The sequence below is a fragment of the Cetorhinus maximus genome, chromosome 26 (assembly GCF_964194155.1).
Source record: "Cetorhinus maximus chromosome 26, sCetMax3.hap1.1, whole genome shotgun sequence".
NCBI classification, from domain to species: domain Eukaryota; kingdom Metazoa; phylum Chordata; class Chondrichthyes; order Lamniformes; family Cetorhinidae; genus Cetorhinus; species Cetorhinus maximus.
This window is the reverse complement of record NC_135904.1, coordinates 12,798,224-12,816,132: the sequence shown is the minus strand read 5'-3', so window position 1 is coordinate 12,816,132 and position 17,909 is coordinate 12,798,224. Positions and strand designations below refer to the sequence as shown.

The 17,909-nt window shown below is 40.6% G+C and overlaps 1 protein-coding gene across 1 annotated transcript in view; it reads left to right on the top strand.

Moving 5' to 3' along the window:
• rasgrf1 (Ras protein specific guanine nucleotide releasing factor 1) overlaps positions 1-17,909 on the top strand; it is a 109,651-nt gene that overhangs the window by 75,457 nt on the left and 16,285 nt on the right. Inside the window, exons 20-23 of the mRNA XM_078529921.1 lie at positions 1,493-1,605; positions 2,499-2,559; positions 2,655-2,749; positions 3,668-3,752. Coding sequence (XP_078386047.1) covers positions 1,493-1,605; positions 2,499-2,559; positions 2,655-2,749; positions 3,668-3,752 — 354 coding nt within the window. The remainder of the gene's footprint in view (positions 1-1,492; positions 1,606-2,498; positions 2,560-2,654; positions 2,750-3,667; positions 3,753-17,909) is intronic.

The window sequence follows — 17,909 nt, the reverse complement described above, 5'->3', positions numbered from 1 at the left end:
TACTCGCAACTATCAGCCAAACGATATAGGTCATCAGTGAAAAATTCAATACTTTTGCTGGATTCCTGAGTGCACCTGTTAAACCTTCCCTGGTCTGCAATAGTGTTCCTCTGAAGACTGAAATATGAATTGAATACCTTAATGACCTCTTCATAGGTTGCTGTGTCCTCATTAACAACCTGTCTTATTAAAATGTTGTCTGCACTGCTGCCAATGTAATAGAGGAGTGCGCTGACCTGTTCTATATCAGGCTTCCATGCTAACTCCAAAGCAGTCCTATACCTGTTGAATCTGTGATGCCAGTTTTGCCAATGTGTTGCTTGGTTGGGCCCTTCTGCTTGGTCAAAGGATTCGACTAGAGATAGGACTATAGCTATTAACCCTTTATATTACACTACTTAGCTTCTAGCAGTTCATACAGTACCTTGCTTCTGTCCGCGTTGGTTTGGCTCTGTGGTAGCACACTTTGAAAATTCTAGGTTCATGTGCCATTCCAAGATGTGAATCAATATATCTAGATTGATACTACAGTGCAGTACTGAGGGAATTCTGTCTTTTCAAAGTTGCAGTTTTTTGGATGAGATGCTAACCTTAGGTCAGATGACCTACATGGACCAGTGTTGAAGATCCTCAGCATTATTTGTAGAACAGCAAATTGTGGCTGAAATGTATTCATCAACCAGCCCCACCAAAACATTACATTGGCTAATCATTTATTTCATTTTCTATGTGCAATTCGAATGCTACATTTCCTATATTAAAACAATGACTACACTTTAAAAGTACTTCATTGGTTGAGAAGTGCTTTGGGAGGTTCAAAGGATGTGAAAGGTGTCTTATAAATGCTTACTGGTACCTTCAGGTTATGATGTTTAATGGCAATAGGTTGCAAGTGATGTTAGTGAATTGAATTTCTGAGCAATACAAGTGAGTGGGTTAACAACAACAACTTGTGTTTATGTAGCACCTTGAAAGTAGTCTAACACCCCAAGGTGCTCCATAGCACCATCAAAAAAACTTTGACACCAAGCAACATAAGGAAATATTGGACAGGTAGCCAAAAGCTTGATTAAAGAGGTAGGTTTAAAGGAGGGCCATAAAGAAAAGAAATGATATGGAGAGGCAAAGAGGTTTAGCCAGGGAAATCCAGAGCTTAGGGCCCAAGCAGCTAAAGGCATGGCTGCCAATGGTGGAGTGATTAAAATCAGGGTGTTCAAGAGGCCAGAATTGAAGGAGCAATCTGAAGGTAACAAAGGTATGGATAAGCTGGGCATTGGTGGAGACGTGGTGTAACAGAAGCGGAAGGAGATGGTGATGGAAAGGATATGTTTTGGGAGTTCAACTCAGCAAATTGACATCAAGGTTGCAAACAACCTGGTTTAGTGAAATTCTATCCTTGGAATGAGGAACCACTTTATCTTCAGTCAGCTGGGAATATTGGGAATGTTACCAGGGTTATCGGGAATGTTAATTGTTATCCCTCCATCCACAGGATTTCGAAGCAAACACTGAACTGAAAACTAAAGTGATTGGTTTTCTAGAGGAAGTCATTCATGACCCTGAGCTGCTAACACAGGAGAGGAAAGCAGCTGCCAACATCATCAGGCAAGTTTTCCTGAGAAGCCAACTCTTCAACAAAAATATACAGGGGCACAAACTCAGAATCTTAGCCATAGACATAAGAAATATTTGTTCCAACTGATCTCCTGTGGCGTTTCATAGAAAATACAGCACAGAAACGTCCCAATTGTTCAATACTGGTGACTGTGATCCATACAAACCTTCTCCTGCTCCTCTTCATCTCAACCTATCAGTGTGCCCTTTTATTCCTTTCTCCTTCATGTGTTTTACTGGCTTCCCCTTAAATACATCTATGCTGTTCTACTCAATCACTCCATGTGGTAGCAAGTTCTACATCTTAATTACTCTCTAGGTAAAGAAGTTTTTCCTCAATTCCCTATTGGATTTATTAGTGCCTATCTTATATTGATGGTCCCTAGTTCTGGACTCCCTCATAATTGCAAATATCTTCTCTAAGTGTACCCTATCAAACCCTTTCATAATTTTAAAGATCCCTATTAGGTCACCCCTCAACCCTCTCTCTTCAAGGAAAGAGTGCCAGCCTGTTTAATAGGAAATATGGAGCCTGGTGGTGATATTTAGTTCCTTAAGGGTCTGTACCTTTAAGGCCACTATTCTAGTATTGTCCATGGGAACCAGTGAGTGAGGCTGCTTGGAAATCATCAATGTGACTATCAGGTCAGTAAATTGTTTATAAATAACTATATGTGGCAGGAAACAAAGTTTTTTTTTAAAAATCATCTCAACTTTGCTCATGGCTTGTGAAATTTGTACCTGAGTGCTCTAGCCCTGTGCCAAATGTGTCAGATGAATTGCTTGCTTTCAATGTTATCTACAGCTTCCAGTATTTTAAAGACCTCTGTCATATCTCCTCTCAGTACCATCTGTTTAATAACACAAGTGTTTCCAACTTCCAGGACTTTGAGCCAAGAAGACTCAGTGGACAATCAAACAACATTGGAAGAGATAATGAATGTGGTGGGTATCTATTTTCTACATGAAGCTTTAATTTGAGCTGTGAGTTGAGAAGTTTTCTTTTTAAAGCCCCATCTTCTTTCCTCTTTTTTGGAAAGACAGAGGAAGAGACATTTGAAAACCTCTCTGCCCTGGAGATAGCTGAGGAATTGACATTATTGGATCATCTCATCTTCGGATGTATTCCGTACGAGTAAGTCATTGTTTAATCCACCAGGGGTTATATACCTTTCATAGAATTACACAGAATGTACATCACAGAAACAGGCCAACTTGCCCTTATATCTATGCTCCACTCAAGCCACTTCCCACCCTTGCTTCATCACATCCAATCACTCTATATTTCTGCTGCTTTCTCCCACATTTACTTATCTAGCTTCCTTTTACATGTGTCTATATGATTCACCTCAACTACTCCATGGTAGGGAGTCCCAAATCTTAGCCACTGACTGAGTAAGAGGGATTCTCCTGAATTCCCTATTGGATTTATTAGTGACTATCAGGAATAGTAGCAGAGTGGTTATGTACAGGGACTAGTAATTGAGAGGTCTGGACTAATAATCGGAAGGCATGAGTTCAAATCCCATAATGGTAGCTGAGGCTGTTAAATTCAGTTAATTGAATAAAAGGCTCTTCTCAGTAATGGTGACCATGAAGCTGTTGGATTGTTATAAAAACCCAACTGGTTCATGAATGTCTTTTAGAATAGGAAATCTGCCATCCTTGCCTGGTCTGACTTATATGTAACTCCAGACCTTTAGCTCTTAACTGCCTTTTGAAATAGCTTCACTGTTCAATCAGTTGTCATGCCAGCTTCTCAAGGGCATTTAGGGATGGGTAATTAATGCTGGATGCACAAATCCTGTAAATAAAAAATTTTTAAAATCTTATATTTATGACCCCTGGTTTTAGTCTCCCACAAGTGGAAATATCTTCTCCACAGCTGATCTATTGAAACCCCATTTATATTTTTAAATAAATATATTAGGTCAACCTTCCGTATTCTCTCTTCTGGACTAAAAAAAAAGAGTCCCAGCCTGACCAGTCTTTCCATATCACGGGAGCAATACTTGCACATGGTTAAATGTTAATGGGTTTGTTCTCCCCACAGGGAGTTTTTCGGTCAGGGCTGGATGAAACCCGAGAAGAATGAGAGAGCCCCGTACATTATGAAAACTACCAAGCACTTCAATGATGTGAGTACAAACCATTAGAGGTGTTAAACTTCTGATAGGCAGATGGCGAAGTAAAAAACCAGACACCGATCTTTGACTTAATACTAGATTTATTTGCAGAATACAACATTACAAATGTCTGCCCCCTCTCTAACCAACACCTAGGCCCAGATTTTGGCTCCCAGGACAGGTGCGCAGACACAGGAGAATTCCTGGCTCTGTGAACCCGGCCTTTAAAAATGGCCACCCTCCTCTGATTTTTGTTGCTTATGAGGGCGTGGGAGATGATGGGGGGAGATGGTGGGGGGAGGATGCAGCAGACTGGATTAGAAGTCAGGCCTGCCACCCCAGGAACGAATGCAGAGGCTGCCGGGTGTGGAGGCGGGCTGACTGGAAGGCCTGCCTCTCTCTTCTGGCATTTTGGTGAATTACATAAACAAAAGATTACAACAAAAAAAGTGCCCTCCAGCCCTCACCCCCCAATGCCCCATCCATATCAACGTTTCCCACCTCATGCCTCTTTACCCACCGCCATGGCCCCTCATACCACCCATGCCCCCCAAATCCCATGGCCCATTATAGGCCCTATGCCAAGTGCCAATTCATGTCAACCTATGCCCCCCACCCACTAACCTTTGCCCTTACCATCTCCATTCTAACGCACTTGGTATTCTTCGACAGTTTCTTTGACAGTTTTGACAGTTCTTTGACAGTCTCAATGAGTTCGTGCACTTTTTACACACAATCATGTTTACTTTTAACAATCCCAAAGGGAGCTGTACCTCTCACAAAAGTGTCCTGGGATCATATCCAAAGGGGTGACTTATCTCTCCAAAGGGCCTGGCTATCCAAATAAATCCACCTATTTCAGACCTGGTCTAATCTACACACTCTGGGTTTCACACTCCTGACCTACCAAAATGCCACTTCAGGGGAGACAGCTGATGATTTAAATGGCCAGTTGCTTCCAAAAACTGTGCATGCGTGAACCCCGGCCCAACTCCTTGGAACATAGGAGTAGGCCATTACAAATCCTCGAGCCTGCTCCACCATTTAACTAGATCATGGCTGATCTACCTCAAAACTATCTTTCCGCACTATCCACATATCCGTTGATGTGTTATGATGCGGCAGGTGATATGTGCCAGGCTGACCAAATCCACAAGGGAAACTTGGCCACACTATCACAATGGTTTTGCAATTTGTATTTATTACAAGATGATTTGTGCACTGAATTCAGAAGTAGTGAGTCCACTCATACCTTTAGTGATTTTAAAAAATAAATTAAAAATGTATTAACAAAAGAAAAGAATTCAAACACAGACATAAGATTACAGTTATTTGATATTATAACAAATCCCAAAATTCCTAATTAACCCAATTCTGAACTACATAAACCCCTTTAAGGCAACAGTCCAAAATAGATTTTAAATTTAATGAGCAATCCAGCAAGGATACCACAGCACCCACTCAACAGTGGAATTCCAGAGGCTTTTCCTGAAGGTTGCTTTACACGGTGTACCATTCAAGATGTTACTTGGCCACTCCCACAAAACCTTCCATCCTTCTTTATATATGTTTCTCTTTCTTTAATGTGTAAAATTCCATTGTTCTACATGTATTTGGAAATGTACTTTTCCCATAATATGAAAATCTTTCATGTTGTCAATATGGCCTCTTTTATTTTGGGACAAATACACATAATAACGTTGCCCTATTTATCTTGTTAGATGTAAACATCCTACCATGCATTTGAAAATCAAACAACCCCTTCACGTTTCTAAAAAAAAAAATGCAAATTTCATTCACACCTTATCTGTGGAACCCTCATCCTCACTTGTCCATCACCATTTCAAAAGTCTGCTTTACATCCAACTCTTGATAGACTGCAAGGTTGAAATGCTGACTCTGATTTAATTGAATTAGTCACACAGACAGAACCATCCACAACCATAAACCTATTTTACAATATCCCACAATACTATTATGAAAATATGATAGTTTCGTAATGCCTCCATCCTTATGGAAAAATGAACCATCATAATTTTAAAAGATGGCTTCATTTTCTCAACCCATGTTACATTACTTACTATACTTATCTATATACACAAACTGTTACATTACCAGGTGCATGCGCTAACATATATACAAATCCTTTGCATCAGCAGAGGCCATTTCAGTCCAGTGTCCAGGTTTTAAATGTCCAACTCCCTTTGAGGTTTAAACTCTCGACAATGCATCTGCAATTAGATTTTCTCATCCAGCCACATATATAATCTGTAAATTAAAATGGTTGCTGTAATAAACTCCATCTGAACAGTCTTACACTTTGGGCTTGAAATGTGTCCAGAAATTTTAAAAGATTGTGGTCTGTATAAACAATTGTTTCTGACGAATTGCTTGCAACGTAAGCTCCGAAATGCTGCAATGCTAACACCAGACCTGGAGTCTCCTTTTCAATGGTTGAATATCTTTTCTGATGTACATCCAGTTTTCATGAAAATATCCCACTGGTTTCTCAATTCCAGTTTCATCTTCTTGTAACAATACAGCACCAATACCCAAATCACTTGCATCCACTGCCAACTTAAACTGCTTGGCATAATTAGAGACTGCCAAAACTTGGTATTGTAGTCAATACAGTTTTCAAACTGTCAAATGCATTCTGACTCTCCTCTGTCCGTTGAAAACTTCTTATTCATTTTTAGTGGTTCGGTCAATGGAACTACCACACTGCTAAAATTTGGTACAAACTTCCAGTAAAACCCACTCATGCCCAGAAATCTCAAAACTTCTCATTTTGTTGTAGGCACTGGGAAATTCAGCATAGCTCTTACTTTCACATCTCTTGGAGCCACCTTACCTTGTCCAAATGGTATGGCCTAGATACGTGGATTGCGTTCTTGCAAATTCACTCTTAGCCAAGTTCACCACCAAATTGCAGTTGATCAAACAGCTCTTTCAGATATTGTAAATGCTCCCCCCATGTTTGACTGAAAACTACCAAGTTGTTAATATAAACGGCACAATTGCTCAGTCCTGCAATTACTTTGTTTGTCAGTCTTTGAAATGTTGTTGGTGCATTCTTCATACCAAATGGCATAAATTTAAACTGATATAGTCCATCTAGTGTCACAAAAGCCAATATCTCCTTGGCTCTTTCCAATTACGGTACTTGCCACTATTCTCTCAGCAAGTCAATCTTTGTGATAAGCTGTGATTGTCTCACTTTCTCAATGCAATCTTACAACGGTGGAATAGGATATGAATCCGCTTTTCGTCGCTGCGTTTGCTTTTCAATAATCCACACACGGTTTTTGTGTTCCATCCAGCTTCGGTACCATCACAACAGGCGAACTCCAGTTACTGTGACTAGACTCAATGATGTCATTCTGAAGCATGAATTTGATTTCTTTCTGTACTTGCGATAATTTCACTGGATTCAATCTATAAGGATGTTGCCTTATAGAAAGTGAATCACCCATATCTACATCGTGTGTCGCTAAATTTGTCCTCCCCAGCTTATTCCCATAAATAACTTTGTGTGACTGCAATAGCTTCTCCAAATCACTGACACTTGTCTGGAAGGTAACTCGGTATTACATTTAAATTTTAAGTACCCCCTTCATTGTCCAATTTGATTATAGGAAAATCAATTTCAGAATTCTTAATTTCTACCTCTATTCACCACCACTAATACCTCCTTTGGGGTTATCTCCCCTGTCAAAGTACTTTTTAAACATATTTACATGACACACACTCTGCTTCTTTCTTCTATCTGGAGTATTTATTAAATAATTTACTTCACTCAATTTCCTTACAACTCTGTAAGGCCCATTAAATCTTGCCTTTAATGGTTCACCCAATACTGGTAATAAAATTAACATTTTTTTCCCCAGCAACTAAATTACAAGTTTTGGCCCTCTTATCTGCCTTCACCTGCTGTGATATCTTTAAATGTTCCTTAGCTAACTCACATGCTCTGTTCAATCTTTCTCTGAAGTTCGTCACATAAACTAAGAGAGTAGTTTCCAAATTCTGACCCACTAACTTCTCTTTAATCAACTTCAGTGGTCCCCTTACCTCATGACCATACACTAATTCAAAAGGACTAAATCCTGTTGATTCATTAGCAGCATTCCTTATGGCAAATAACAAGAATGAAATTCTCCAATCCCAAACCTGTGGATGGTCTTGACTATAAGTCCTCATCATGGTTTTCATAATAAGTGGTTGGAGTGGAAGAATTAATCCAGGCTGGTCTTTTGGTTCAAGCTGGTTTACTTTCAAGACAAATCGTCAGTGCTACTGACTTCTGGAGTAGCTTCCCTACAAAGTGTTCCAGCTGTATCTTTTTATTCTGCTTAGATGGGATAATCATGCTATATTCTTAGCCTTTATTCAGCGACACTTTTTGTTGAATGAACATTATCCTAAAGAGACTGGTTATCAACACAACATTCTATTGGCAAAACTTTTCTCACATTGCCCCTTCTATAATATTTCTGTCAGTATATTGGATAAGTAAACCCCCATATCTATCGCTTCTACTAATGCCAGTGTTTCAGCAGCTAAGGCGCCTTTTCCTACCCTTTTTATTTTCCTGGCCTCCCAAGCCAGTGGACAACATTTATCATTCTTTCCCACCAAGAATATGATAAACCCTGCTGTGCTAGAGTACCCATCTGGAAGATTGGCATGTTAAGCATCGCTAAAAATGACCAACCTCATATCTTCTGGTTCACCCAAGGCTAGAAACTTGAGCATGCATCTCTCAGAATTTAATTTTTTTAGTGTTTTATTTGCTCTCAGAACTTCCTCAACTGTAGCATGTTTCATCATGGTACTCAACTCCAACACATCATAACTAGAGTCTGGTCTAGACTGAGCGCACAACCAGTTCAACTACCCAATTAAACTTCTCAACTGTTCCGTTTCTTCCTTGGTAGCAGGATCCGCTTTGTGAGGATCTAACTCGGAGTTATTGGGATATGATTAACATTTTCTAAATAAGATTGTTGATTCAGTGTCACTCCTAACTTGCTCTGCTTAATGTCTAAACCTATGTATTTAAAGGCCCCTGAAGCCTGACTTCCGGCCTTGAGTTCCTTTATTACCTTCTCGATTACCCATTGCTCAAATTCTACAGAGCTTCCACACAGGAAATCATCAACATACATGATAAAGATTCCAGTTAGTTTCTCCTTATGCTACCAGTGGAACATCGCAGGATCTGCCTTCAACTTAATGCAACCTGTTTTTGACAGGAGAAACCTCACGGAAAAATACCATACTCTTGACACAACATTCAATCCATAAATAGATTTGTTCAATTTCCACAGCTTTCCTTCTATATCCCTGGCTTCTTTGGGCGGTTTCAAAAAACTTACGTTTGAAACTTCTCCCCCTGTAAAAACGCAGCCTTTATGTCAATCGACTTGCACTCCCAGGAATAGGATGCCAAAATAGCTAAAAGAAAAATCTTCAAACTCACTTTCCCTGCAGTAGGCAAGTCCGCTCTGACATCCTGATCTCCTAGTCGCTCTTCAAAGCCTCGGGCTACTAATCTCACTTTGGCTGTATATGTGCCGTCTGGGAGTACCTTTTTTGTACAGATCCATCTGTGAGATAAAGCTGGCTGTCCTCCCTCAGGTATTTCAGTATATACCCCAAATTCCTTCCAACTTTCTAACTCTTTCCATTTGGCTTCCTTTATCAGCTTATTTTCCAATTTATTAGCAGTTACTAAAATCTCTCAGTCATAAGGACTTCTACTTCTATTGAAATTCCAGGCTTGCTCTCTAGTCCTTGTTCTTGTTAAGCTACAGCCTCTACTCACATTCCTCTCCCTTTCTAGACTACTTCTATATGATCTCTCCCCCATGCGAGCAGAATCCCATTCGCAAGTCTGTGATTTTTTTTCTGGGGTCACGGCCACTTTCTGGTTCACTGTCAGAATGTATACTGCGCTTTCTGGGTTTCCACATCTTTACCTCGGTTTGCCGATCCATAGACCTTGTCTCCCGTCCTTCATCATGCACATGTAGCCAATGGCTAAATTTATCAGTTTGTATTTATCAGTGGCCTTTCCTGCTCTCCCTATGATGGTGGCATCCCTCCACACACTGGTCCCTTCTTGCATGTATGTTACCTTTGTTCCTACATTGGGCAGTTGCCCTTTTGAACAAATAGCATTATCCTGTACCTCAGTGTTACTTTGTTCATAGTCACTAAACCCTGTATCTGCCGTTGTCTGCTCCTCATAACTACCTAGTGTGTGTATGTGAAGTGCATGGTGCCTCCTCGCTTTCTATGTCCTGTTCAGAACCTGTAAAGGTATAGTCAATAGCAATTAACTGTGAAGAATGTACCCTAACAGTTTGATTGCCGTGTTGCACAATTACTACCTTCCCATCACTCCCTATTACCTTGCCAGGTCCTTTCCACTCTTTCTGGCCTTCCCTTTCATAATATACCATGCCTCCTTGTCTAAACTGTATTCCCGATGGTATTATGTGGTGCCGTAGGGCTCGCTGAATTTTCTGCGAAATCTCAGCTTTAATGAAATCTTTTCTGCCTGCATGCGAAGCATTCCGATGAGCAGAAAAAAAGTGACGCTAATGCTAGTCCCTTCTAGAGCAGGGGGAGCATCTGATAACACCGAAGGCAACTTCAGATTTCTTCTGTACACCAACTGGCATGGACTGTACACCCCCAACCATCTGCAAAGAGTTCTTTGCTTGCACCGGCCATGCTGGCGCCGTTTGCAATTTACAGTCTGGTTGTTCAGGCAGTATTTTATTTAACATGTCATCTATTACTGCATGGTTTCTTTTGCAAAGACCATTAATAAACGGGCTCTCAGATGCAGTATGCATAATAATGATGTTTAAATTTATGCACAGATCTCGAAGTTCCCCATTAGCAAATTCCCCACCATTATCTGTCAGGAGCTTCGTTGGTGTTCCTAATCCTGTTCCTACCCATTTCTCCATGACCTATTGACATTGGTCCTTTTGTCTTTACTTGTCTTTGTATTACAGTGGATAGGCTAAATCCAGATGCCAAATCTATGAAATGCAGTAAAAAAATACCCCATATTCTTGTCCCAAACTTTCAAGTCCATTGCCATTGCATCATTAAACTTCCTGGCTAGTGACAAGCTCACAACAGGACGTGTCTTGCGATACTTAAAGCAAATTTCACACTCAGTGATTTGTTCAATAAGGTCATCGACCACTCCTGCATCTTGAAGTAGAGTCTTCAGTTTTTGTGGTGCCAGATGTGCAAACTGTCTATGTAATTTCCAAATGATCAAATGACCAAATTCTTATTCTCAGCAGTTAACAAAACTTCATGAACTTTTCGATGAGAAATCTCTGGCTCCCTTAACGGCAGGCAGTAATGGCCTGACCAAGTAAAATGTAGATCTTGATTTTTTCTGAACACGACTGCTCTATTATTTTTCATATCTAGCGTCATCTGAGCCTTCTTCATTGCATATTGACTTAACAATAGCGGTATCTGGCTAGGAACCGCATCAGTACTGATAAACAGATTGATTCCTGTTATCTTACAAGCAAGGACCACCCGTTTGGAGGATGTTAATGTAATATCATCTCCGAACCTGAAGCAGGTAGAGCTTTCATACTCCTTGACCTTCCGCCAGTCTGCCGCATCGAGAGTCTCCAGTTAGCAGTCAAGCCAGTCCATGCCACACACTATAGAATTGCAACCACTATCCAGAACTGCACAGTTGAAGGAATCCACCATCAAGATGCTCATCACCATGGCTCATGGGTTCAAACTTTCAGTGACCAATACAATTCCATCATGGCAGTCACCATCATTTTCAGTTTCAGATGAATCCATCTCGTGGGTCACGTCAAAAACGCAATTCCTTCGCTGTGGGCAGTTCATTGCGTAATGATACTGGGAATCACATCGAAAACACCAATTAATCATTCCCCATGCATTTTTTGGGTTTAAACGCCTACGGTCACTGTCCCAGCCATGCTTTTTGTCCCGACTCTCAAATTGGCTAGGGTTCCGACCATTTTCAGACCTCCTGTCATTAACCCCTGCTTTGTATTGGAATCTTCATCTCATATTTGGTCGACCTCAAAATTCGGCCACCATTAACTCCTCTATCCTTTGTTTCACCGCATAGTTGTTCACATTTGCTAGGAAGGTGACTGGGAACGACTGTCTCCCCAGAAATCTTTTTTAGGGCAGTCGCCATTTGATCTAGCAGAGATTCTTTACCCCGGAATTGCACCCGTTAGCACTAAAAGACTATCAACATTGGGAATGCGAGCACAGTCCAGTATTTTAAACACTAATACTGATTCCGAAATTTCAAGTTCAAATCTCTGTAGTCTCCTGTACCATTTATCAAAATCCATGGACTGATCATTTGATTTCCTAAACCCATCAAAGATTGTCCAAGTTTCATACGCTTCCAATAACTCATCCTTTTTGTAAAATTTATCCAAAAATTGTAACAGAAAGTCCAATCCCTCTTCATGGTTGGTATTAATAATGCCAATGCCATACCTTGCTTCTTTCGGGGTATGGAAGTAACCCGGGTCCACATCTCAACTTCAGCCTTCCATTGCTGATATGATTCAGACTCAAAGAAATTGGAGGATAGTCAAAGCTTGCGATTTTGCACCATCCTTCCACCATTCTGTAATTTAAATTGTCAGCAATGGTTGACTTCTTTTCCCTCAGAGGATTGAGACAAAAAGCTTCATATACAGCAATTAATCACCAAAGCTTAAAGTTCATCCTCTGCTCCCATGTTATTTGCAACAAGTGGTTGTAGTGGAAGAAATAATCCAGGCTGGTCTTTTGGTTCAAGCTGGTTTATTTTCAAGACAGCTCCTCAGTGCTACTGACTTCCAAGCAGCTTCCCCACAAAGTACACCAGCTATATCTTTTTATTCTGTTTAGATGGAATAATCAATGCGCATCACCTGTTTTAACTAACAATTTTTTTAACAAGGTGATTGCCATGTAGTATGATTACTTATACATTGGCAGATGATAAGCTGATGACCTAAACTGCTTTATCCCCAGGTTACTCATCACTTCTTTAAACAGCTGTGAAATGAAATTTGAACCTTGATCCAACTGTATTTCTTTCGGTAACCCACATCCTGTAAAAAATTTAGTCAATTACTCTACAATTCTCTTTGCTGTAATATTTCGCAAAGGTATCGCTTGCAAAAACCTTGTAGACACAGCCGTTATTATCAGCAAGTTTTAGTCTTAGGGAGGGGCCCTACATAATCAGTCATGACCCTGGTAAAAGGTTCCTCAAATGCTTGAATCAGAATTAAAGGTGCTGGTTTAATTACTGCGTGAGGTTTTCCTGTCACCTGACATGTGTGACATATTCTACAGAATTTGACTACATCTTTATGCAATCCAGGCCAATAAAAATATTTTTTTATATTTTCACCTGAGTCTTCCTAATTCCTAAATGTCTCCCTATTGCAATTTCATGAACAACTGTCAATATCTCATTTCTGTATCCAGATGATCTAACTATCTGATGCACTACCATCAATTTCTCATCTGCTGAAACATGGGGCAGCCTCCTGTTCCTCATTAACACATTCCCTTTAAGCTAATAACATTCTGGAATATATTCTGCCTCTGCTTCTGAATAAGCTGTCTGATATAACTTCTTTATTTGTGGATCCTTCTGCTGTAACTCTACCAATTTAACTGAACTAAACATTTCTGCTTCATTCTCTTCAACCTTTTCTTTCTGCACAATCTTTTCAAAGACAGATCCAACTAATTGGATACCAGCATCCATCCCCTGTCTTTTAAATTCCCGCTCTTCCTGTTTTAACCTGTGAGTTTGTGATCTCATTATTGCACAATCTGAAAACAATCCAGGGTGTTCTTCCTGCAACATGTCTGTTAAATGCTCCTCCACAGGCTGCTCGACTACAGTAGACATCACAAACATCTGTGACCCAGCTATATCATTACGTAAGATAAATTGAACCCCTGCGAAGGGCAATTTTTCCACTACTCCAACAATCACCTCTCCTGTTTTCAACTTATTTTTTAAATTTACCTTCCACAATGGAATAGGTTTAGCATCTCCATGAATCCCACTTATTACCACCTTTTCTTGCAATACTGCCTCTGGACAACAAATATCACTATCCCATAACATTAAGGATTGACTAGCCCCTGTGTCTCTTAAAATGTTAATATCTTTGCCTGCTCCACCCTGTACACATGGAAAGACTTCCCCTTCACATACAAAATCTTTAAATATTTCTGTAACCTGCCCTTCAGAACTCGCTTAGGTAAATTGTGAACACATTTCCACTTCTTTATCTATCACTGATTCTTCCTGCTTCACCTGTACACAAACCATTGGCTTTTCCTGTGCCTGGATCTTAAACCCCACAGTACTCTTACTTACAGAACTTTTTTGTGTTCTAATTACTGCAATGAGTTTTCCCTGTAGAATCCAACACATTGACTTCATGTGCCCCAAATTATTACAATGAAAACATTTCAGTTTTCGTGTGTCACTTCTGCCCTCAGCACCTTCCTTTCTGGTCTAAGGAGAAACTTCCTGAGAATTTCCAACAGCTCCTTCTCTTCCTTGACCAGCTACCTTCCTACTTCCCGTCCTTCTCTGATTTAAAAGGATGAAGAACAAAAAGTTTAGCTGTAGGAACTAACTCATAATTATCAGCTGTCTCTGCTGCTTGCCTTGCCGTTTTAATCCTCTGTTCCTCCACATGAGTTCTCGCTGCTGAAGGAATTGAATTTTTAAATTCTTCCAAAAGAATTACTTCCATAAGAGCTGCATATGTTGTCTTTATCTTTAATGCCTGTATCCACAAGTCAAAATTACTTTATTTTACTTTCTCAAACTCAATATAAGTCTGACCAGGCTGTTTCCTTACATTCCTAAATTTCTGCCTGCACGCTTGAGGAACCAGCCCGTATGCACTCAAAATAGCTTTTTTTACTGCCTCATAATCCATCGATATCTCCTCTGACAGCAATGCATATACCTCAGGAGCTCTACATACCAACCTAGAATGTAACAGCAATGTCCAGATTTCTTGTGGCCATTTCATCTGCTTAGCTATCTTCTCAAAAGAAATAAAGAATACCTCTACATCCCTTTCCTCAAACTTCAGAAGTGCCTGCACAAAGTTAAACATCCCCCCACTGGTTTTAAAATTGAAAGTGGTCATTTCCACATCAGAACCTTCCTCAGCATCTGAGATCTCTTTTTTTAACTTCCAGCCTTCTAAGCTGATATTCTCTCTCACTTTCCTTTTCCTCCATTGCTAATCTTTCCCTCTGGAGATCAAGTTTTCTCATTTCCATTTCCCTTCGAAATGCTCTCTCTTTTTCCTGTTCCTTTTTTTTCACCTCCAACTCATTTGCAACTGGATCTCAGCTAATTCAACTGACTCACCCCTTAAAGAACCTGGTCTCTCTAGAATCCCTTCTAATTTCAAATGCTACGCTATTACTTCAATTATATCTGCTTTCTTTGCCCCTACGGTTACCCTCAACTGCAATTTATCTGCCGATACTGTTAACCTACCCTTAGATACCTTCCGTAAACCAATCAGAGTTATATCTTCTACTCCCAGAAAAGTCTTAGCTATGGATAAAGCCATATTTGCAGTCCCACCTCTTTAAAATCCCACACACCAACTCCTGAGTTCAATGTTCTTCTCGTACTCGTAGCCTTAAGATTCATTAACTCCAAGCCAATCAAGGAATTCCAAAAATCCTGCAAACAGCCCCCAATTCTGTTATGATGTGGCAGGTGATATGTGCCAGGCTGACCAAATCCACAAAGAAAACTTGGCCACGCTATCACAACGGTTTTGTAATTTGTATTTATTACGAGAAGATTTGTGCACTGAATTCAGAAGTAGTGAGTCCACTAACACCTTCAGTGATTTTAAAAATTAAATTAAAATATTTATTAACAAATGAAAATAATCCAAACACATACATAAGATTACAGTTACTTGATATTATAACAAATCCCAAAATTCCTAATTAACCTGACTCTTAGGGGAGACTTTTCTCTCCATCGTGCGGGTGCGCAGCCACCATTTTACGTGGATAGGCCAATAAAGGCCCATCCAGTGTGACATGCACCCGGAAGCCCTGAGAGCTCCCTGTGCAGGCGGGGGAAGGAAGGAGAGTAGGGGTCTGCACTCTTTCACGCTTGTGCGCGAAAGAGGGCAGAAATCTCCCTGAGGCACGGAGCTCGGACATGTCAATGAATTTTAATAAAAAATTTTATTTGATTTATAAACACTTCATGAAACCTCATCCCACCCTTCAGTGAGGTTTCATGATAAATGCGAAGGCTCCTGGGCTCTTCTCCTGCATGCCAACCTTACAGTTGGACGGGCAGCCCTGAGAATCAGTTAAATTAGTTAATTAATGGCCTTAATAGGCCTTTGATAGTTCGGCAGGAGCGCAGTCAACTTCGCTGCGCGCCTGCCAAACTGAGGGTCAGAATGACACGTGGTGATGTCGGGACGCATGGCCGACATCACCGCACGTCATTTTATGTGTTGACAAGCGCCGACCAGAAGATTCAGGCCTTAATTACACACCCCCTTTAAGGCAACAGTCCAAAATAGATTTTAAATTTAAATAAACAATCCAGCAAGGTTACCACAGCACCCATTCAACAGTGGAATTCCAGAGGCCTTTTGACACAACTTTAGTTACTGAATACTGCAGACTTCTACAAAAATGGCTAGAGGCTTTTCCCCAAGGTTGCTTTACACGGTGTACCTTTCAAGATGTTACTCGGCCATCCCCACATAACCTTCCATCCTTCTTTATATATGTTTCTCTCTCTTTAATGTGTAAAATCCCATTGTTTTACGTGTCTTCAGAAATTTACTTTTCCCATAATATAAAAATCTTTCATGTTGTCAATATGGCCTCTTTCCTTTTGGGAAAAATACACATAATACACATAACCTTGCCCTATTTATCTTGTTAGTTGTAAACAAAGAACAATGAACAAAGAAAAGTACAGCACAGGAACAGGCCCTTCAGCCCTCCAAGCCTGCGCCGATCATATTGCCTGTCAAACTAAAACATTTTGCACTTCTGGGGTCCATATCTCTCTATTCCCATCCTATTCATGTATTTGTCAAGCTGCATTTTAAACACCACTATTAAACCTGCTTCCTCCACCTCCTCTGGCAACGAATTCCAGACACTCACTACCCTCTGTGTAAAAAACTTGCCCCGCACATCTCTAAAGTTTTCTCCTCTCACCTTAAATCTATGTCCCCTAGTAATTGACTCTTCCACCCTGGGAAAAAGCTTCTGACTATCTACTCTGTCCATGCCACTCATAATTTTGTAAACTTCTATCAAGTTGCCCCTCAATCTCTGTCGCTCTAGTGAGAACAATCCGAGTTTCTCCAACCTCTCCTCATAGCTAATAACCGTTCAGACCAGGCAGCATCCCGGTAAACCTCCTCTGCATCCTCTCCAATGCCTCCATATCCTTCTGGTAATGTGGCGACCAGAATTGCACGCAATATTCCAAGTGTGGCCTAACCAAGGTTCTATACAGCTACCGCATGACTTCCCAGCTTTTATACTCAATACCCCTGCCAATGAAGGCAAGCATGCCATATGCCTTCTTGACTACCGTATCCACCTGCGTTGCCACTTTCAGTGACCTGTGGACCTGTACACCCAGATCTCTCTGCCCGTCGATGCACTTAAGGGTTCTGCCATTTACTGTATAATTCCTACCTGTATTAGGCCTTCCAAAATGCATTACCTCACATTTGTCCGGATTAAACTCCATCTGCCATTTCTCCACCCAAGTCTCCAACCGATCTATATCCCGTTGTATCCTTTGACAATCCTCTTCACTATCTGCAACTCCTCCGACCTTAGGGTCGTCTGCAAACTTACTAATTAGCCCAGTTACATTTTCCTTCAACTCATTTACGTATACTACAAACAGCAAAGGTCCCAGCACTGATCCCTGTGGAATACCACTAGTCACAGCTCTCCATTCAGAAAAGCACCCTTCCACTGCTACCCTCTCTTCTATGACCAAGCCAATTCTGTATCCATCTTGCCAGCTCACTTCTGATCCCGTGCAACTTTACCTTCTGT